Source organism: Gopherus flavomarginatus, chromosome 1 (assembly GCF_025201925.1).
Source record: "Gopherus flavomarginatus isolate rGopFla2 chromosome 1, rGopFla2.mat.asm, whole genome shotgun sequence".
Classification (NCBI taxonomy): Eukaryota; Metazoa; Chordata; order Testudines; family Testudinidae; genus Gopherus; species Gopherus flavomarginatus.
The window spans coordinates 174807110-174830462 of record NC_066617.1 but is presented as its reverse complement, the minus strand read 5'-3'; the positions used below and the strand labels follow the sequence as shown (position 1 = coordinate 174830462).

The 23353-nt window shown below is 39.2% G+C and overlaps 1 protein-coding gene across 2 annotated transcripts in view; it reads right to left on the bottom strand.

The window, feature by feature from the left end:
- EPHA3 (EPH receptor A3) overlaps positions 1-23353 on the bottom strand; it is a 339991-nt gene that overhangs the window by 25272 nt on the left and 291366 nt on the right. For both annotated transcript variants that reach the window (XM_050957205.1, XM_050957206.1), the window contains exons 12-15: positions 19938-19999; positions 16466-16675; positions 5582-5731; positions 2748-2941 (exon numbers count right to left, since the gene is read on the bottom strand). In XM_050957205.1, coding sequence (XP_050813162.1) covers positions 2748-2941; positions 5582-5731; positions 16466-16675; positions 19938-19999 — 616 coding nt within the window. The remainder of the gene's footprint in view (positions 1-2747; positions 2942-5581; positions 5732-16465; positions 16676-19937; positions 20000-23353) is intronic.

Sequence of the window (23353 nt, the reverse complement as noted above, 5' to 3'; positions counted from 1 at the left end):
GCTTTGATCTAGCTAACTGGAGTAACAATAGAAGTGAAGCTAAAGAAGCACAGACTGTTCAACTCTACTCGCGATCCTGGGTACGAACTCAAGCAGCTATCCCGAGCTGAAGTCCGTGCTTCACTGCTATTATTACTCCAGCTAGTTAGATCAAAGAAGTGCTGCAGTCATACCTCTGACTGCAGTCTAGAAACACCCTGGCAGGCATATACACAGGAAAACTGGACTAACTCTACAGAGCATCACCTACTCACCAGTAATTAAAGGACAAAACAGAGAGCTGACTGCTTTGAAGATCAACCTGACCCACTGGCGAAGATGCATAAGTTTGGACAAGGCTTGGGGTCTCAGGGCAGACAGAGGAACTTTGGGACAAATAAAAGTCTGCTTGTGAACTCAGAGATTGTCCTGGACTAAGAGAAAGGGCCTGCAGAGAGCTGCAGGCTGGGCCTCATGCTCAGAAGGGGTGACTGATGAGCAGAATCCACCTACGCGGGCAAAGAAAGGATCAGGTTTAGGTCAGATAAGGTGCACAGTGGCAGTTATTGTTTCAACTTTGTTTCTTTCTGCTTGTTAAATTTCTATGCACCAATACTTCACACTTGTTTTTGAAGAAGCTGTCCTGAGTCACAGAAATCTCATATTGGTCTCAGAGAGAATTCTAAAATAGGACTCAATGCCCAGCTGGGCCAGCTGAAGTAAATATGGTTAGTAAACAGGGAGTGCTGTAACTTGATGATCCAGTCTCAGCTGGAGTGAACCATGGGGTTCCACTCTCTGAGATATAAATCTCTCACTTGGAAAAAGTGCCCACAGAGGAACAGAGAAAGCTCACAAGTGCAACTCATCCCTGAACTGTAGCAACCTGTTTCTGAATCCTTTGGTATGTTGGGGTCACATAAGAATTCTGTGCATGGGTTTGGTATTAGATGGATGAAACAAATAAATATTTTGTTTTAAATGCTAAAAAAGTATGCATTAATTCCCACAGTCCAAAGATAAAACCAAAATGAAATATGGAAATTATTCCCAACTCCCAATTCAGCTGAACACTAATGCACTTGCTTAAATTTAAGCACATGCTTGTGTCTTTTGCTGAACTGGGGCCCAAAAGACATTTAGCACAAACTTTTAACTGGGGAAGATAATGCTTAAACTAATTTGGTTTTAATACAATCAACAGCTATATAACATGGAATAGCTATCCTAATAAACTTTTATCATTCATAATGTGTTTAAAACCCCAGCAATTAATTATTAAAGCATGTTTACTGTGCAGGAGAATCAAATCTCATTAGATATTTTTAATAACCAAGCCCATTAGTATCGCTGCCTTCCTCTGCCCATTCTTTTCTTTGTGTACTAGTGAGAGAGAAGTGACTAGCAAGCTTCTACCTCAGGAAAAAAACACACTGCTTGGGGCAAGAGGAAAAGGAACCAGGTCAATTCTATTTACACAGCAGGCTTAAACACTAACCAAGTTTTTTCAGCTCCACCCCTATTTCTCTTGTTATGACCTCCCCTTAGTTCACCATGATGGAATAGAATTTAGATCTAGTAAGGGCTAAGTCAGCTGTGGAAGACAAAATATTTTAAAAACAGATAAAAAAAGAATAACCTCCTGGGATTCATTTTTAAAGGACATTTAATATTACACTTTGTTGATTCTCTCGCCTGAAAAGATGGTCCCCTCAGGGTATTACCGTGACACATATGTAACCCACACCATCACTACCCAGGCAGTACCTATTCTGTGGATATAGGACATCAGACTCCAGGCTGTCAGTCTGGGCCCTGTGATCAGCATTTACACTTAAATCAGGGTGCAGCCCCCTTTTAAAACAGCCTTAAAATCTAGCCTCTTCATAGCAGCCTCTTTAAGAGCCAGGTATTTTATATGCAGTACAGACCTGTTAATCTATACCCTATTTAATCAGAACTATGGTATTTAACCATATCCTGCTTCTGTCCTCAAATGTCAGGGCATTCATCAGTTATTCCCTCCTCTTTATCAGAACACTGCTTAGGTCTCAGAACTCTCTGGATAAACAGGGTTGTAAATGAGTCTTTTTAATTCAATTAGAAGCATTGTATCAGCATTCACGTTAGAAATGAGATCCTTATTAAGGTCCTGATTCAGCAAAACACTGCAGTGCATGCTTAACTTTAAGGATATTAGTCCTACTGAAGTACATGGGAGTACTCTCATTTATAGGTAATTTGCTGGATGAGGCCAGAAGAGAACGGGGCATCACATACCTTTTCAGGGACACAATTCAGCAAGATATTTATGCACCTGCCTAATTATAAGCATGTGAGTCGCTTGGTTCTAGTTAATGGGATTACTTATGTGCTTAAGTACCTAGCTGAATCAGAGTAGCTGTGAGATACTGAGCACCCTCAGCATCCGCTGAAGTCAGTGGCGGGTCAGGGATTTCATCACATTGCAAGATTGAAACCAACATGACTTGCAGCTCAGATATTCATTTACTCGAGTTTAACACTTTTCCATCTCATCTTAAAATTAGCTGGGTTTCACCAGCCCAAACAAACATCTGTTATATTTTTATTTACAATAATCTCTTCTGACCAGAGAGCGGAAAGCTTCTTCTAGCCTTCAAGCATGCAAATAAGCAATAGATAAAACTGAGAAAGTGGATGGACAAAGCAAACACATTTTAATTACTGTAGGTGGAGAAAGCAAACATTTATTTTCATTAAGTGTGATGTAGAATTTAACATGTCACCTTGCAGCCGCATTGGTGATTATTTTCAGACTGCTGGGATTACGGATCAGCTTGTCCAAGATGCTGACAATCTGCTCAAACTTGGGTCTGTTGTTTCTGTCTTTCTGCCAACAGTCCAGCATCAACTGATACAAGGCAGCTGGGCAGTCCATAGGAGGTGGTAAGCGGTACCCTTCATCCACAGCCTTGATTACCTAACAAGGATAAAAGTTATTGGAAAGTTGAGGCAATTAAATTAACTTATTTTATCAGTCCTGTGAAACAAATTACCACAGACACTTTATGTTTAAACAAATGTGTTTATTCACCAGTTGTCTTGCAGTGTAACACTTTTGGTTATCTGCAAAGTAAACCATGTAGCAAATTAGATATACAGAAAGTGCTACAGGAAGGTTAAGATACAGTATGAGGAAAGTGAGACTCTAAAAAAACCTAAAAAACCTTCTCCAAACTCACATTGATTAGATTAAATCCACAAAAATGCTACATTTCATAAGATGTGGGCTCTATTACAACAAAGACCAGATTGGTGGACAGTTGGGGGACATTTAGGACTCTGCTATGTACATCGGCCAAACTGGACAATTCCTTGCTAAAGGATAAATGGACACAAGTCAGATATTAGGAATGGCAATATACAAAAACCTGTAGGAGAACACTTCAACCTCCCTGGACACACAATAGCAGATTTAAAGGCAGCCATCCTGCAGAAAAAAAACTTCAAGACCAGACTTCAAAGAGAAACTTCTGAGCTTCGGTTCATTCGCAAATTTGACACCATCAGCTCAGGATTAAACAAAGACTGTGAATGGCTAGCCAACTACTAAAGCAGTTTCTCCTCCCTTGGTGTTCACACCTCAACTGCTAGAAGAGGGCCTCATCCTCCCTGGTTGAACTAACCTCGTTATCTCTAGACTGATTCTTGCCTGCATATTTATACCTGCCCCTGGAAATTTCCATCACATGCATCTGACAAAGTGGGTATTCACCCACGAAAGCTCATGCTCCAATACTTCTGTTAGTCTATACGGTACCATAGGACTCTTTGTCGCTATTTAGGACTATAAGAGTTGTCACTCACGATCTGATTATTGATCATTTGATTCCAATATCTTCATTAATAAGTATTAATACTTATACTTCAGAAGACATCAAGGCCACGATTTAGGTATCTTTAGTGCTATATGCTTTCCTCTATGCGCAGCTGAACTCCCATTGTAATCAATAGGATACCTCATCTATATACACCCCAATGGAAATTCTGAGTAAGGGGATCCTTGAAGACAGCACAGCACATAGTCTTTAGAAAATAATAGATCTCATTTTGACAGCAGGTTGCTAATATGAAAACTTCATACCTTCTACTGTACAGTGCAGGTCAAATTATCTTCTTCTTTGCCTAGGTGTAACCTCATTGAAATAAGAGACTTAATGTAAAATTTTGCCCTGCATCTAAAATTTTATAAGATTTTTGAAAATGTTACCATTTCCTTTCTCTTCTGGTGTTACAATTCTCCTTATCACTCCAGATAATAGATTTTGCATATGAGTTACAAAATTACATATCCAAACTAGATGATGATATAGGGGATATTACACTAGCATTTGTGTTTTCAGGACTGCTAGATTCCAAAGCAGTGAAAACTGTTTTGAGACAGGAATAAGCTAGAAACACATTATGTGGTTTAAGTAGCCCTGTAGTGAAAAAACACACACATACACTTGCCCTGTATTTTATTTTAATATGAACAGATATTGTGGAAGGCATCCCACTACAATCTAAATGCAATTAATTAATCCTGACCAATAGTAGACACATTTTGACACCTACTTAAAAAGAATACAGTTTTCTGTTCAAGTCTGAGATATAGCCAAGAGTCCTTAGTTGAAAGGGACAGTTTTGTTTTGTTTTTTAATGAATTTTTGTATTTATATTCACATTTTTAGGTGAAGGCAGAAAGAAAATGCTCTGTCGGCCTGATTCTAGTTGTCATTTCTGCTCCTTTGTTTGTTTAGTGTTAAAAATTGGGCAGAGAAAATCTTCAGAAATCTTTGCCCAGCCCATTTGTGACAGAAAGTTATCGTTTTACTTCTATCCAAAAATTTTGGGTTATAATTGACTTGTGAAATATATCAAGAGAAACAACACAATAGTTTTTTGTTTTTAAAGAATCTTACTTTGGGAAATATTATCCCTCTAACAAAACAAACATGTTAGCAGAGATGCATTAATTAAACCCCAAAAGCATGGGGGATCTGTATGTTACATAGACATAACTCCACATTAAAGGTCTTCTAAACAAATGAAACTATCTCCTCATGTTATCTGCTGACTGCCTCCAGAAAATTTTTTGTTTAATTCAAGTCTTAGTACAAATGCTTCCATTCTCTTGTTTACAGGCTCCAATAACAACTTACTTGTGCATGAAACCTTTATGGAAAAAATATACAGACTGTTACAGAGATGGAACCAAAAGGGATCTACAGACATTTGGCCTGGTTCAATTAAAATGGCCCTAAAAACCCCTGGAGTGTAAAAAAGAATGACATCTTTCCTGTAGACTTTTTAAAACCATCTTTTAGAATATCTCAGCACGAGTATAATTCTCTGTTACATTGTATATAGTGGTCCAAAACCTTTTAGAAAGATTATCATTTTCATTTAAACTCTACAGGTCTTTTCTACAAGCAAGGAGACTTGGAAACTTTCCTTTTTACATCTTATTCTATGTCAGTGTCAAAAACTAGGAGTCACCTGGCTTCACTATGCTCCACTTCCTCTCACAGCTCAGTCTTTTATTTGAGAACATAACTCAAGACTACAATATACTCACGTCCTGATTGGACATCTCCCAGTATGGTCTCTCTCCATAGGACATCACCTCCCAGAGGACAATCCCATAGCTCCATGCATCACTGGCTGATGTGAACTTGCGGTATGCAATGGCTTCTGGTGATGTCCATCGGATTGGAATCTTCCCCCCCTGGAAGCAGAACAATCCTTTAATTATTGTAACACATGTACATCTACATATGCTTTCAAGTATCAGAGGGGTAGCTGTGTTAGTCTGGATCTGTAAAAACAGCAGAGTCCTGTGGCACCTTATAGACTAATAGATGTTTTGGAGCATGAGCTTTCGTGGGTGAATACCCTGATTAAACAAAGACTGTGAATGGCTTGCCAACTACAAAACCAGTTTCTCCTCCCTTGGTTTTCACACCTCAGCTGCTAGAAGAGGGCCTCATTCTCCCTGACTGAACTAACCTCGTTATCTCTAGCCTGCTTCTTGCTTGCATATATATACCCGCCCCTGGAGATTTCCACTACATGCATCCGACGAAGTGGGTATTCACCCACGAAAGCTCATGCTCCAAAACGTCTGTTAGTCTATAAGGTGCCACAGGACTCTTTGCTGCTTTTACATATGCTTTGTTACCTATAGCCAATTTGATCATATCGAATAGTAAATACCTTAAGCTACAAAATTCTATTACCATTTACCACGGAAGCAAGCCATTTCTTATCACAATGGTTTATATAACACATAGCGCATTATATTGTATCACAAAACTCTTCTGAAGCTCTATGTGTACATATTTTTCTATGTAAATCAATCAGTTTATTTATTTACACTTAAAGAAAGGGTTAATGAGCCAGTCTCACTGATTTCAGGTGGAGAAGCAATAATCTATCAGAGGTAAGATCCTCAGTTACGCTCCAACCGCTTTATGCCGTCCAAATGGAGCAGAGGGGCCAGATTCTGGCCATAAACGGCCAGTGCAGTTGAGCTTCCTCTTAGTGTAAAACTGGCAAAATTGACTCCTACACTTCCTGCGCCACTCTCACGTTTTGGGGAAGAGAGGGGAAGTGCTGCAGCTCTCCTTTACTAACGCCAATCCTCTGCTTGCATAAGATCCATGTGGATCACATGAAGGGCCATAATTATACTAATGCTGGGGTTAGGGCTAGCATCGGTCAACTCTCAGAGTCAGGGACAACTATTCTGTTTGCACCCCTTTGTACAGGCGAGAATCTGGTCTAAGACATTTTTACTGTCATGAGAAGAGCCATCGTTAAATGATTTAAACTTGGAAAAGAAGAAAAACTACCGTTAAAATTAGACCTGTTGTTATGGGGAACATCTCTCTCCCTGATTGAGACCACTGTTTCGTGCCATAAACCAAATTAACAAAATGCACGCAAGGAGCCTCAGGCTGCATTTCTGCAACACGAGAACTAGAGGGAAGAGACTAAGTCACTTTCCAAAGGCGCCAGCTTTTACAGAAATCTGTAAGTCTATGATTTGGGGTCATGCATGAGAAAACAAGCCCATATTACATAGTAAAACAAAACTTTGGCATAAAATAATTCAGAAATGAACATAATTGAATGCAGAATACAATGACAGGTTCAAGTCATTTCCAACACCAGGGATGTATGGTATATGTAGCACTGGTGAAAGATCCAGCTCAGGCTTCAGCTCAAATGATATCAATATATAGGAACTTCCATTACTGTATAATCTGAGTGCCTCACAATTTTTAATGCATTTATCCCAAAACACCCCTGTGAGGCAGGGAAGTGCTATTATCAGCATTTAAGAATTGGGGAACAGACCTCCCCAAGGACAGGAAGTCTGTGGTGGACCTGGTTCTCCTGGCTCCATGACTCATGCCCTAACCATTACACCAATCTTCATGTCACGTGAATCTCTCCAAATTGGATGGGTTTAGTTCCTTTTGCTGTCCTGCCATCACTGTAAAATAAAACCCCAAGCAAGTAAAGAGCCGTGTTTGAAGCCATTTCCCAGAACACAAATTTAATCCATGTTCCAAAGCCAGACTGGCCCTACAGTCTTCCTCTTTCAAACTCAACACCCAAAATGAGATGTCCCCTACTCATGCTGAGTAAAATGCTTTGTATTTGTATTTATAGGTTTTTCTCACAGCCCTCATTGCTGTGGCATTAGGGAGCCACACAAACGTTCAGAAATGTATGGTCTTAATACCTCTCTGAGGAAGAGGAATAATATTGTCCTCTTTTCATACATGCCCAAGGTCACACAGTGAGTCTGTGGCAGAGCTGAGGATTAAAACCAACTTTCCAGAATCCTAGAGCGCTAACCACCAAACCCACTATTTCTATTATATGTATTTATTTTTTAAACATACAGTTTGTCTACAGCTGTCTCTTCAGGGTCACACGATAAACAAGTAAATGCGAATAAAAGAGCTGTAATCTAAAGGTACAAAACACACCCAAACCCACATACACTCCAACTCTGAAAAGTCTCTCAACTGAAACTCTGCTGTTCATCTCACTGGCTCAGAAATAGCCTGAGTAAACAATAAGCCATGTCACATGATGAGTTCTGTCAGTGGAAGGGGAAAGTGATTTGAGAAGCAAGGGCCTTACACTGAGACTGGCTAGTCTTCAGAAGTACAATTCTAGGGACTATCTCCTAACATGTCCCAGCTGCTCTCAACTGACAGGGTAAAATTACCTTTATGCTACCTGGCACCTAAACTACAAAGGACTTTTATAGATCAAACCCAACCTTTGAACTACATCTGGAAATGAATATGTACCCACTGCAGTCTCTGGAACACAGATGTAATGTGTCGCCTGCATGAAACACCAATGAGTATGTCAGCAGTAGAATTCTACATTTAAGTGAATTTTCTAAGAGATCCTCAAGGATAGGCACTTCGCAGTTATGCAGCTAGGAGATGACATAGGAACAGATAACTGTCGAGCTTTGCTTTGATAGGAAAGGTTGCAACTTCCTAGCCAAGCAAAGATAGAGGGGGAAAAAACCACTAGTCTGCTTTCTAAAATAGCAGTGGATCCTATATTGTAAACCTGTGTAAAAAACACAGGACAAACTCCCTCAATCGAGGATTCATATATCACTTCTGGCAATTCATCCAGGTGCTTCCCAACTCACCAATATCACCAGGAAACCCAAGTGATTGCACCATCTGATTTGGGAGACATTAAGACACAGAGCTAAGTATCATCAGCATACTAATAGCACTGCAACCCAGAATATCTCACATTGTCCCCTGGTTTCATCTACACAGTGAATAGAGGGCAGGCGGAATATAAACTTGCAGTACACCACATGACAAAGCTCTTGAGCAGATGAATAACAGCCTGCTACTAGCCTCTGGGTCCTCTCCATGGAAAAATAATTGATCTACTGAAGCACGACTACAGCTAAACCACCAGGTTTCCAGACATGTAAATACCATGTTGTGGCCAATGGTACTAAATACCCCTGCCAAATCCAAAAGAATCAGCAAGCCATCTCTACTCTTTGCCCATTTTCCATGAATAAGCAACTCAGCTCAAACTTCAGCTGCCTTCAGATACTGAGTACACTTATTTAACATCTGCTATTTAATATAACATTCTGTTTATGTGAGGAAAATAATTATGTTGTTCTTACATGCAGGTCAGGTAATGGCCTATTTGTTCCTCTTAAGATGATGTCAGATGAGAGCATTCAAGATTGGACTCACCAAAAGCCTGAATTCCGAGGCCTGATTTAGGAGCTGACCTGGTCATGACCAATCTTGAATTAAGAGCCAAGAACAAAGTGAGATTAAAATGGTTGCAAAATACAATTTTATTCTCCCCAAGACAAAGTGGGTGCCAATTTCTAACAACACAATGCAAGGGAATAAATGCAAATACTTTCCAGCCCAATTGGCTTCAGCTTCTGAAAAAGTTTAGAAAAGGAAGAGACTTGTATGTGTCAACATGTAGATAAAATGTAGGCATCCCAGGAACATGGGAAATAACAGTAAAGTACAAGGTAAGCACTTCATGGAGAGGAGGGAAATACATAGTTTAGCACAAAGTCCTTACCTGACATCATCTAAAAGGGAAAAAACATTCAATTAATAAAAAATAGTGGCATTATTCTCCAATGTTTTAGAAACTACTGTATTATCATATGAAAGACAAATTCAATAAAACATCAAAAGTTCCCTTTTATGCACGTTTTCATTGGTTTTATGAAGACTGTATGCCTATCCATGCAAAGTTAAGTTCCATTGAAAGTGAAGAGCTTTTTTTCTCTCCTAAGCATCTACCATAGCTCTGTTCGTGATGCTGAAGGCATTCATCTATACATTGGGGGTGAAATCCTAGGACCACTGACTTCAGTGGTCTCAAGATTTCACCTTGAGATCTTAGGATAGAAGAGTTACTTCTGAGAAACATACAACTCATCTGCTCCCCTATCACAATACCTGATAGGTTTATAGAGGTACAAGTATATAAGAAGCATAATAAATCTACATAACTTAAAAGCAAGGGATACAACACACCATTTTCATAACCAGATGGGACTAGGACTCATAATGCTACGAAGTGGAATATTTCAACTGCATGTGGTATGGAAGCTATTACTCAGTCAGCACAGTATATGTTAGGGAATTCTGGCACTAATTTCAAGTCAAAAGCAACATCACATTTTTCTAGTTTTACTACAGAACTACAAATTCATGAAAAAGAGGAAGAGTCTAAATTTTAATGAATGTATTTTAAAAAAATGGGAAATGGTAGAAAATAAAACTGGAAAGCTAGTTTAAAACATTTAAAGTTCAACATTTTGAGAAAACTGAGCCATCTTAGATCTAAATTCCACAGAAAACATTTAATTTTTTTTCCCCAAAAGTAATATTTTAAAATCAAACAGAATACAGATTATAGAACCCAAGCATCCAGAATTGAAAATCAAATATGAGTTTATGCAGTGTTCCTGGGAAATACTTCTACTGAGAGAAGGAAGAAGGATTTCATAAACATGAGTGAAACCAAAGCTTTTAGCAAGGTGTTTTAGCTATTTTAGCTACAAGTTTCCACTGATATTGAATAGGTCCTGCTTATTGGACTATAATTTCAGCACCAAAAACTACGGATTTTTTCTTAAAATTGGTGCAACATTTTCACATATTTTCACATATTTTAAATAACAAGTAAAACAGCCTCATTAATTGTAGCAAACTGAACTTGGAATTTTTATGCACTCATCCATTTTTTGAAAAAACGATACAAGCTACTCTAGTTTTAAAAGCCAGTGGACTCAAAGAGAGCACTTAGTAATTGCTCAAGTAGCAGAATCTTCCCCACCCCTTCTCTCTCTCTTTCTCTCTCTCTTTAAGAAATACTTGTCTGAGTTGGAGATTGCATGAACACATTCTGGTTAATTTTTATGATTTACCCATAGCAGAGACGTCATATAACTTATGGTTAATCACGCAGTAGACTAAATCAAACATTTTCTATTAAGCTATGATACAAAAATGGGCATTTGTCAAAGCTGGGGCTTCTTACTTATCTAAGCTCCTGCCATTAACACAGGCAAAACCCTGGCTGATATTGTTAGGCTACTGTTCTTTAAAATTAAAAGCAACTGGGCAAACTGGAACATACAGAACCAAATTTTAAAATGAGGACCCTATAACTATGCCTACAGAAATGTGCATGAGAATGTCATGCCCATAGAGACCCACCAGTGCATGCCAAAAAACCCACAAAGGTCTAATCAAGTGTATAAGTATGTATATGCATGTGCACGGTTACCTATTGGTGCCCTATTTTTCCACTTATTTTCTGAAGACAAAGAACCATTATGTACACTTTCAGCACAGTCTCTTTATAAATGTAACTAGGAAAAAAATAGCAAGCTAGATTCTTTCTGCCCCTGCATCCTCCTCTTTAATTTTTAAAGAAAGATCTGAAGATGAACCCCAGGATTGTGAAATGGGTACACCCCACCTTAAGAACTGACAGCAAAGCATTGATTTGGCCAGCACAGCATACACAAAGTAACCAAGAGAAAACAAAGGGCCATTGTGGGGACCTATCCAGGCATGTAGAATAATGCCATGTCAGACAGTGTCTGAGACACGTGAACAGTTACACATGTGTGGGAGTATGTCATTATTTTAGAATCTGGCAACTTTTTAAGACCAGAGGTTCTTAGTTTCCTGCTATATCAGTGTGAGTTTGACATTATCATACTGATGGAAATTAAAAAAAAAAATACTGAGGGTAAGCCACCGCATCTCCTAGTAGTAACATAATCATGGCCCTAGCTTCAAACAAAGCCACAGGTTTATTAATACACTCTATATGATCATATGAAATAAAAATGAAAAGCACTACCTCAGCTAATTCAAATGGCTGAATGCTACTATGGCTAGTGAACTGAATATATAACGTTACAGCACTATGGCACACTGCATACTGTAAGAAAATGTCTTTGTAATATACTTGGATCTGATTACCTAAAAACTTACATTATTTGATGCTATTTATTCTCTCTTTTTCCTCTCTGCTTAGCCCAGTACAGCAGGGGTTCTCAAACTGGGGCTTGGGACCCCTCAGGGGGTCGTGAGGTCATTACATGGGGGTCGCGAGCTGTGAACCTTCACCCCAACCCCGCTTGCCGCCAGCATATATAATGGTGTTAAATACATAAAAAGTGTTTTTAATTTATAAGGGGGGGTCACACTCAGAGGCTTGTGATGTGAAAGGGGTCACCAGTACAAAAATTTGAGACCCACTGCACTACAGTGACTTTCAACTGCTACACTAAGTTTATTTCTTAGATTTTATTTTATTTTTTTTTTTAAATACACCCACTTGAAGTTCAGGGAAACTGTGCAAGTTCTCCTTGATAGACAAGACATACAAATTAAGACCAATGTCCAAAATATAACATCTTCCAGAACATGTCCCAAACTGTGACTCTTCCACACTCTAATATAATCCACTTGGGCCATTTTCCCAGAAAAAGCCTGAGACAGTCTATGCTAAGTACAGTAGATATAAGCAAAGTCATGTCAGTCACCTGCCATTTAATCACCGGTTTATGGGCCTCATGAAAAGGTAAAGATGTGGTATACTTTCAAACAAAGGGAAAAGAGAACTTTCACCGGAATGCAAGGAGGGAGTAGGTGGTAGTTGCAGATACAGCAGCTACAGACCTTTGTTGTAGCAAATCAGTAGCCAGGGCTATCTAGGCCTGAGATCTGCTGTTGTGTGCTGGAGCAAAAGTGTCAGTAGTAATTGAAGGTTTTGTTTGCTGTCAACAGAGTTGTGATTCTTACTGTAGCTGAACTGTGAAACATAAATCTGCCAAAACTAAACAAAGCCTTCAATTTATTTGGAATGAGTCTGCTACTCCAGCACACAGCAGCTGCTTCCAGGCCTACGTATCCCAATCTCGTATTTTGATTTATAATCAGTTAGAAAGCGATTGTCACGGATATTTGACCAAGTGCCTGGGAAGAAAGGAATCAAGAGAAATGGATTTTAACAATCGGGTTAGAAGAATTTGGCAACAAAAATGAGAGGGCAAAATCCAGACCCATACTCTATAGGGTCACATGACAGGAGAATCAGTGTTGTATTGGTCATGAGGTCAGTCCAAGAGCCATCTAGCTGGTACAGGACAGAATGGCTCCCAGTGGCTGCTGGAGGCCTGACCTATTCCCTTAACTAACAGAATGTGATTCCCCTTGTGCATTAATGGACATGATAACCAAACCCATGAGGTAGTGTCCTCTTGAGTGATAGGTGACAATCCTACCCTGTAACTCTGTAAATGCTTAGGGGAGGGTCTGTACATGCACAGGGGCTCTGCCTGGATGAGTTCTCTTTGCAGGACTGGATTATCGAACAACAAAGTCACTTAAGATATCTTATTTCACTACCTGAAAGCGAACGTTTGGAAATATGGTTACAGCTATGATTTCTTTAGTCAATTTCAGAAAGCTTCTGAGTAACGGGTACCCCACACATTGGCTGGTAAATGCATTAAACTCTATGGGACTATTCCATTATTTTAAAACTTGGTCTCTTTTTTCCTTCATATGAATTTAGTGGCTGTGAAATCTCCTGGGACTGACAGTCTAGGAAACAGTCTTCTATTTAGCTAAATAACCAGGCAGCAGCAGTGCAAACATTCCGTCTCTTTGCTAATGAGCCTGAAACAGAACTGAGAAGGACTCAGGGTAAAATTTTCAAAAAAGTGACCAAGTGACTTGACTGTCAACGAGACTTAAGTACCTAGATCACTTTTTGAAATGGAATCTAGACACTTTTGAAAGTGTTTACCCATTTTATAGATGTGTGAAGATAGATTTATATAAATGTCTGTTCAATCACTGCCCTCTCTGCTGAGACAGGCATCAAGAATGCCAGCTACAGAAAAAAGTAAATGGTGGCTTTTGTAACAAATGGCACTCGCACCTTCCTGTGGGCAACCACTAATTCATTTAACCTAGAATGGTCATCACACAATGGTAACTTGTGGTCCTTACTGGCACAGAGCTTTGAAACTCCTTTATCTTATCACCAAACTTTTGTGACAACCACCAATCCAATTGCCCCCTTTTCACTCAGATTCATATGAATTTAAAGAAGTAGCACAGGCACTCTGGATTATAGTAGCAGGGAAATCAAATGAGGTTCTAAACAATCTCAAAGCTAAACCCCAAACAATGATGTCTTAATTGTGAACGAAGTGACTTCCCCACCTCTGGAGCATGCTTTCTGATGCCATTTCAAAGGATGACAATACAGTCTCCCATTTATCCTGCAAATTAAATTAGATGTGATCTAGATTGTATTAAGAGATTCTAATCATGTTGGTAACTTCCTGCAGTAGTTTGTGTATGTGCCATAAATGGCAGATGGGATTTGTGGAATGCACATGAGCACGCTTTGCAAAATGGTTTCTTCATATCTGATTTCTTTATCTAAATGTAAAAAAGTAGAGAGACATAGAAAGGAGGTGGATGGTAGGCAGAAAACTTTTTGTTCCAACATACCGGGGAGTCACAGGTTCCTTAGGTCTTAAAGTGGCGATAATGTGGCTTGCCTTGAGCAGTAGCAGCAGGCTCCAAAATAAGGAAAAAATGGCCAAAGGAAAATTATTGCTCTGCCCTTTAAGGCTTTAGCATGGAAAATGGAATTTGGCATGCTCCACTCCATCTTTACCACAAACAAAAGATGAAGTAGCATAGAGTCTCATCTCTATGCCTCTTTAGGCAGAGTGCAATCAAGAAGGCAGACAAGAGGCACTCCACTCCTTGGGGTCTCTTGGCTCTGGTAGGCTCCCATATCTGGTCATCCCTAGGCTGGGAGTAGAGGGTGGGGGAAAAAGTTCTCTTCTCTTGCTCTTGAAAGAATCCCTTTTCCCTTCCTGTTCCTTTTCATCCACCTTGCTGAGGCCAGGTGAAGGTTCTCGCACGCCAGCAGGTGGGCAATACAAATTATGCAGGGAGGGGGAGGAATCCTGCAGGGCAACAAGCATACGTGGAAGTGATCACCTAGAATAGTCATCACTGAGGGACTTGATTCCCACAAACCCCAGCTCAGTGGTTAAATGTGCTTGAATTCACATAAGCCCTCCTTACCCCCAAGGACCATCAGATGGTCATGAATAGAGCCGGTCCAAAAATTAGCTTTTTGAAAAAAGAGCATTTTGGAAAATATTTGTATTGAATTTTTAAAATCATTTTTTAATGTTTTGTATGTTCTCTTTTTTATTGTTTCTACTTGCCATTAGTTTTTGTTGCATTCTGCCTCCCTCCCCACCTTGTTGTTTTCCTTTTTTCCTTTTTCCTTGTTTTACATTAAACTGATATTTCCCCTTCATAAATATTTTTTAGCTTTTCAAAATTGAAAATTCTTGGGGGAAGAGAGAGAAAAGGAAAGTAGGTCCTTTTCAGACCTTGTACGATGCAAACAGATAAACTTCTAAATTCCTGCAAAATTCTTTTTCATTTTCTGACCAGTTCTAGCAATGAACTACCAGTTTGTCTCTAATAATTTTTACAGTGGCAAACCACAAATGGAAAGCTTTGGGTTTGAGTCCTCTCTCACTATGCTTTCACATACCGTTATAGCTTAATTGATTTCAGTAGAGTTACTTCTGTTTTTAACTAAAATAAGTGTGAACAGAAGAAAGTCATTCATGTGCAGTTAACTACCTTCTAAACTGTTCCATTGAAGTCTCATCTGCTAGCATTTAATAAACATGTATTGTTTCTCTGATGACCTAACTCTGTTAAGGTAAAAATAACATTTATGTTTGCTATACAATCATCTGCATTAAAGGGCAATCTGCGGTACCATTCCCTGCTGCCTGCCCTCTGCCAGAGCCTTTCATTGCTGTGGTGGGGAAAGGCTTCAGATGTGGAGAGGCACCAGGCCACTACACTGCTAAAAATAACAGTGTAAGTGGGGGAGGCACTGCTTAGGTAGGGAGAGAGACATATAAGATATGTACCCTAAGGTTCCAGCAAGTCTTTACTCTACTCAACTAAACAGTGGCTTACTGTCTACACTGCTGTTTATACCCATGCAAGGGGGGTGTGCACCGTATGTACTCTATTTATCATCATACGTGAACATGCAGTATAGACATATGCACAGAATGATTTTCCACCAACTATAAATGCAGAGCTATAATTTTATACTTGTATCTTCCTTGAGAAATGTGTAGGAATTGGCTGCAGTGAGCTCACCAGCAAGTTTAACCAGCTATTGATCAGATTTTCCCATGCTCCACAGGACAAGATGGTCCATGTGCCCCAGTTTAGGAGTCTTGATGTCACGTGGTCTCAGACTGCACTTCCAGCACCCTAGTTTTATAGCTATAATTAAGAAAGGCATAAGCATATGAACTCACTCTGGTTGTGTAAGCAGCTTCTGGGTCATCCTCCAGTACACGAGAGAGGCCAAAATCCGAGACTTTGCAAACCAGATTACTATTGATGAGGATGTTACGGGCAGCTAGGTCACGATGGACATAACCCATATCTGACAAGTACTTCATGCCAGATGCTATCCCTCGAAGCATGCCCACTAGCTGGATGACTGTGAACTGAGCATCATGTTTCTGCAAAACATACAGAATGCATGTTTAAGAGATTGATTGTACAAGTTCACTATGTACAGATTTTCCATTGAAGTCACTGGGAGTTCTGCACATGGAGGGCTTATAAAACAGAGACCCAAGATCAAAACCATCCATGAAAATGCTGTGACTAAAGGAGAATAATCTCTGAATCAGCTGGAGGTAAACAAGGGACAGGCTTTAATTTCAGATAAAATTTAGCTGTTCCTGTGTTTACTCCCACCTGAATTTCACTTGCCCAAATATACGATAGGTGCAAATGTCAGATAAATCTAAACTGTATGCATTCACTGAGGCTAGGATTTTCAAGGCAGTCAATAGGAGTTAAACACAAAACTCCAACTGATCCATCCATTAGGAAAATTCCTGCTTTAGATGGCACAATAATATAAGTTATATGGATAGAGAAGCAATTTTAAAAATTGCAAATGCTTATCTGACTCAGAAATTGCTAAATGCCATCCAAATTTAAATTTGTTCTCCAAAATCTTCCTCAGCTTCAGAATCAAAATCACTATGTCGCAGTTCTTAGGCTGAAAATCAATATACACATGCATTCGTAATTTGGCTAGGTTTTCAGCCTCCAAGCTCTTGGTAATGTGTTTTGCTTGTTAAATATTGCTTCCATCTTGCTATGTGAATCTACATACGACCAAAAATAAAATGTATTCAGTGATCAGCTTTCAAATACATTAAACCCCCACTCCTGCAGTCACATCCATGCGGGTGGCTCCTGTGTCCCCTGCGGAGGCTAACTATATAAATGGGACTCTTCACTCAAACATGGGTAAGATCACATGAATCCTACTGAAAGACAGGAGCATAAATTTTACTTTTGACCATTGTTCTCAAGGGACAATATTGGCCGTGTAAACATTAGCTGAACATATGGCAGAACTAGCACTGAAATGGCAGTCAAGTGTTTGAAAAGCCCCTTGGCATTCACTTTCAGAGTGAGACTCGTGGTTGGAAAGGATGTATTTGAATGAAACTTGCCTTAACTTTGATGACTTGATAAGTTAAAAATACAAATTTCAACGAATAAATTAGCAAATAGAAATCAATACACTATATCTGAAATACAGTGAACCAATGAACTAGTTAAATTGCATTATGTATGTAAGTAGCACATAATGTAATTGGCCAGATTGCAGTCTGAACAGTAGGCAGTCTACATTATTTATCATTTTATAGTGCCCTATAGATTGCTAGCAGCTGCACAGAGAACACAAAGACAGGTCTTTGCTCCGAAGAGATCACATTATCAATAATGGACCACGCAGGCAAATGAGCATATAACATACCTCAGGGATGGGAACAAGGACAAGTATTATTAGAAATAAGATTGTACAGGTACTCGTTATAGGCCGGAATTTGTATGAGTGATTCCAGCTTTTTGTTTAATTTAAGTTTTGCAGGCAAAATATATTTTGTAGGGACAGAGTTTTAAGGAGGGACTGGAATGAGATGAGGGTGGAGCCTTGCTAAATTGTGTTTGGCATAAAGGGGCAGCATAGAGGAAGACACTGAGATGCTTGTGGAAAAAAGACACAAGTTATGAAGGAAGGCCTTGCTGGTGGAGCAGACAGCATGGATAAGAATGCAGGCAGAGATCAGGCTGAAGATATAGCTGGGATTGTGTGATGCAGGGCCCCAAAAGCAAAGACAAGAAGTTTAAATTTGATATGCAGTGCAAAGGAACATGAGGGAAGTGGTATGAGGTTATAATGAACATAAAGTGGTCACTATTACAAAGTTTGCATTTGAAAAAAGAGAGATAATGGATACTAATGTATGGCACTAGAACTGGTTGGATGATAATATGTTTTGTGCAAATATTAGGCTAAATGGGTATTTTGGTGGTGAATACAGGTACAGGAGGATCCCTGTGTTTTCCTGAAATGTTTCAAAACTGGTCCAGGACAGTTCAGAGTGATTCAAGGGATTAAGGAATTGAGCGCACAGCTAATTTAGCTGTGTACGTAGGTGCAACACCGCCATCCTCTTTCCTTTGCAGCTTTAACATTGCTACTTTATGGATACGTATTGTTACACAGTCTTTAATCATGTGAGCACATATTATGATTTCTGACAGAGCTTTGCTTCTCATTCAGGGCATGATCTAAAGCCCACTGAAGTTGAGTGGGAGTCCTGCCATCAATTTAAGCAGGTTTTGGATTAGGTTTTCAAGGAACAGTGTGGAACACTGAACAATACAGCAGACTAAAATCACTGAATTATATGTAACAAATACTTGAATCAGCATGTGTGTATATATCAGAGCAATCATCGGTCTTGCAGCCTTGAATGACCAAAGTTTTATTCAAGGATTTTTATCCTTATCGAATTTGAGATAGATTTATTACGAGATAGATTGTTAATACAATATTTATATGCATTTCATATGCTTCAGCAGACACCATAACATATACAGTATATGCAGAAACACAAGTTGATAATAGATCTCCTTTTGGGGTTTAATGTCTATTTCAGTGTTATGAATTTGAGGGATAGTGTCATTCAACCATGACAAACCCAAGGCAAGGTCTGTAGCCAGAGTTGAGGTCACCCTAACAAATGAAAATAAAACCAGTGCTTCTCCTCAGGAGGGAGTTTACTTCTGGCACACTAGTTGTTTTGCCTCATGTAAATCTTGGTAACACAGGGATCATTCAGGTTTTGTCAGGTCCATTACCAGCTTTAAAAGAGAAGGAGAATAAAATAAGCAAAACATTGCAGGAGTGGAGAAAGAGGATGTTCTAATAGCACTTGGCAACATAAAATTTCTACACCTCATGGTGAGAGGTTATTCTTTAAACTTCTTGCATTTAAACTCTTGGCTCAGCATAACAGTTTACCATTATTTGGATAGTGCTTGGTATGATGTATAGGCTACCTACCAATATCAGCAAGCATCAGTGCATTAAAGCTATTAATTTAGTCCCCATAAAAACAATTTACATTGTAATTGCGAGTGAATCATTCTTTTCTCAAACCTGGCATGTACTAAATAACATTTCTGCTATGTTCAATAAATCCCCGACCAAATTTGATTGTAAAGGGTCAAAACGGAATACTAGACTTCTAGATGCCTTTGTGAGCACACGACAACCCACCCCAAAATAAAGGAAACAATGAAAGATACAACATGGGAAAAGAATTATGGTGACTTAGAGTAAAGCAATAGCAAAGACAAAATTGTGACAGGACAAGATCAGCACTGTGCCATCAACCTTGTACTTACTCGGAGGAAGCTGTCCAGAGAGCCATTCTCCATATACTCAGTAACAATCATAACTGGTTTACCTGAAAATACATTAAAAGCACCAAGTAAGCATTTAAAGAGAAATAGAAAATTCACAATACATGAATGTATTATTATGTATATTTAAGAAATTTGCTTCTAAATGTTTTTTCCTCGAAATACAGATCATTTTACTGTTAAAAAGAAACAAAGAAAAAAAAAGAAACACAAAGAAAAGAAAGTTTATGAGACAAATACAACACTCGTAAACAGTAAATGCAACTCCATTGAAGCCAGTGGAAATGCACCCACTTGTACCAGAGCTCAATCTAGGCCCATTTGATTTATAACCGTTCACGTATAAAGACATAAGGTGTAAGTATTGGTATTTCTGTCTTGCATTATCACTACACCATGGTCACAACCAGTGATGCAGAGCCCATAATAGGTGCTCACATGGTAGTGAGTGTGGTAAAGGACCATGCACAGAACAGAACATTAGAGGTGCCCCCATTCAGGAGCATCCCTACTATGTGTTTCAACATTCTCTCTGATAACACACTGGCTATGATATCTATCCTCCCTATTTATGAGAGGGTGTATTCTCTGATCAGCAAAAGTCATAAAGTGATAGGAGAAGGCCAGTGGAGAATTCCCCATGTGCATGGAAACTCTCTGCCAATGAACAGACTCCTGCACCAACTCCCCCTGCACCGCAGTGTAAGAGGAGGAAGTGAGGCAAGGCAGGGTGTGAAGGCCATAGTGGAGCTCCACTTTGACCCATCTGCCATTTTTGTAAATTAGAGTTGCTCCCCTGTAACTCTAATTTGCACCAGGGCTGGGCAGCTTAGGATCAGGGATCCACAACCAGCTCTCTGATACATCTCCCTCTGCATCTAAGTGGAGCTTGGATGTGGTTAAGAATCTGGCCCTATATGTTTACTTTATGTTGCAGGAGGGTACTCTGCAAAGAAACAACTCCACGCTCATCTGACATCCTCTTCCAGAGCACATCATTTCAAGTCTCTCTGGTAAGCTCTGGTCTGAATTATGACCTGGGAACTTGAAAAGCCACTAACTAATCCACTTAGCAACCCATGTAGCCTCCTAGGGGAAAATCACCCTTTTCTCTGTTTCTTAGAGTGTCTTCTGTAGAGCAAACAATGCAGAAATCAATACATGGATCAGACTATAATACATTAAAAAGCTTTAATTATTAATAACCATATCGTAGCGGCACACAATTTATCTAGACAATGCGTTCCTACCTTGTTAAAATAAGCCATTTACAATATGCTCAAAAATCCCTTGATCAACTGCCAAAACCGTTGTTAAATTATACTCTTTACATCGTTATCCTTTACACATGGAGATACAGTTTGAGTCTAAGGAGTATGACACATAAGATAACTAACAATTACCATAAACACAGCACTAGGGTGTGTATTTAGCAAGGTAAAGAAGCATATGGTTAATTCAAAGTATGAAAGTATTCCCATTAGCTTCAATAAGACTATTTTGTGCTCAAAGATAGGCATGTGGATAAGTACCTTGCCCAACTGTGGCCTAAGTGTTATAAATAGATACTGAGTTCCTTGATATGAAAAACAAACAAGTACTTACTAATCTCAAGCATTCAAAAATCATGAGTCAGGCCTCAAAAACACCTGACATTGGCTTAAAAATCATAAGATTATTTTTTAAGAATGAGTTCTTTCTATTTGCCTTCTGGTTTCTGAACCATTAGGGTGCACTCAGGTCACACTTTCAAACTTTTCTCTGTCAAAACAAGGGTAGAATCTTTTTTTTTTCTTTTTTAAATGAAAGCTGAGATTCTCGTCCACTCAGTTGACTCCAGAATGTCGGGCTTTAAGAAAAACACCAAATTTCTCAAGACCTGGGACAAAATCATGAGAATTGGCAACACTGATGATGATACCCCACTAAGCTGGCCAAAAATCCTCACACAAGCACATATGTAGATCTGCAGCTGCACGGCTTCCATAGCACTGAAATCTTGCTTTTCTGGCCAGAACTCTTATTTCAGGTAGGCTCCTTCTGCCTTATCTTGCTGCTCTTCATGGCTTGTCTGGTGAGAAGGTGCCACACAAATGAATCTCACCTCCTGAAGTTTTCCTAACCTTATCCTGTTTTTTTCTCTTAACCCATCCCTTAACCTCTCACTCATCCAGAACTTCTGGTACTGTAGCTGAATCCACAAAATGGAGTCATGTATATGCTCCCCTTTTAAAATTGTTTTAAAATTTTAAATACATTTCTATGTTTATATACAAGAGTATTTGATACCCTGCACTCCAAATTGTAAGCCTTACTAAGATACACTTTCAGTAGTTTACAAAAAATGATTATTTCCCCAGTGGATACAATGCACAGTATAGCTGGCATTAAATATCCTTCAAAAGTTGCCTAGGAAAATTCAGTGTGTACTACAATTTGAGCTTTGTAAAACCATTCTTTTTGCATCAAAATGGCGACTTATGTGGAATTTCACATATTAAAGAGAGATGAATAAAAAAAGATAATAAAGTGACGTTTCTTGACAAAAGTCACTATTCTATTAATTTAATATCATCATCTATGTCTATGTACCCTGTGACCGACTCAGTCATATGGGGGTCATATTCATGACATTTCAATGGGCAGTTGCTTTGATCCTGGTGGTGCTCATCTTCTTTCTGGGACCCATGTGAGGCAGAGCAGTGCTATTATACCCATTGTACAGACAGGGGGCAGATGACAGCTAGGCCAAGTGACTTGTCTAAGGTTATATTGGAAGGCCATGGCGGAGCAGGAAATCAAAAGTGGGTTTCCTATGTCCCAGGCCAATGCCCCAACCACAAGGTCATCTATCTCTTCTTCATATCAACCTATGAATTTTATTATTTAATAATGCTTTCCAAAGTTTGCTTTATCTTTTGCTGTGGAGGAGAAGATGGGTGAAAGTGGGCAATGTAGATATTTAGGGAGATGTATTGTTATTTCACGTGCTGTACAAGATGACATGAGAGTTTAAAAGCATGACAACATTTTTTGTAAACTACTGAAAGTGTATCTTAGTAAGGCTTACAATTTGGAGTGCAGGGTATCAAATACTCTTGTATATAAACATAGAAATGTATTCACAACCATAGAGCAGCTTCTAAGGGCTTGTTTACCTGGGGGACTATTGTGCACTATGAAAATGTGATTTCTAACACACACTAGCTTTTGTGCATTAGTAAGTCCATGTAGATTCTGCTGGTGATCCTTAAAGGTTCTGTACTATGGTTGAATGTTGTGCTGGTTGAAAGAACACTTCATTCAAGTGCACTAGGTAACCTTTAAGGTGCACCAGCAAGGTCTCACGAACCAATGAATGTGCAACATATTAGTGCTGTTTAGAAATCACACCCCTG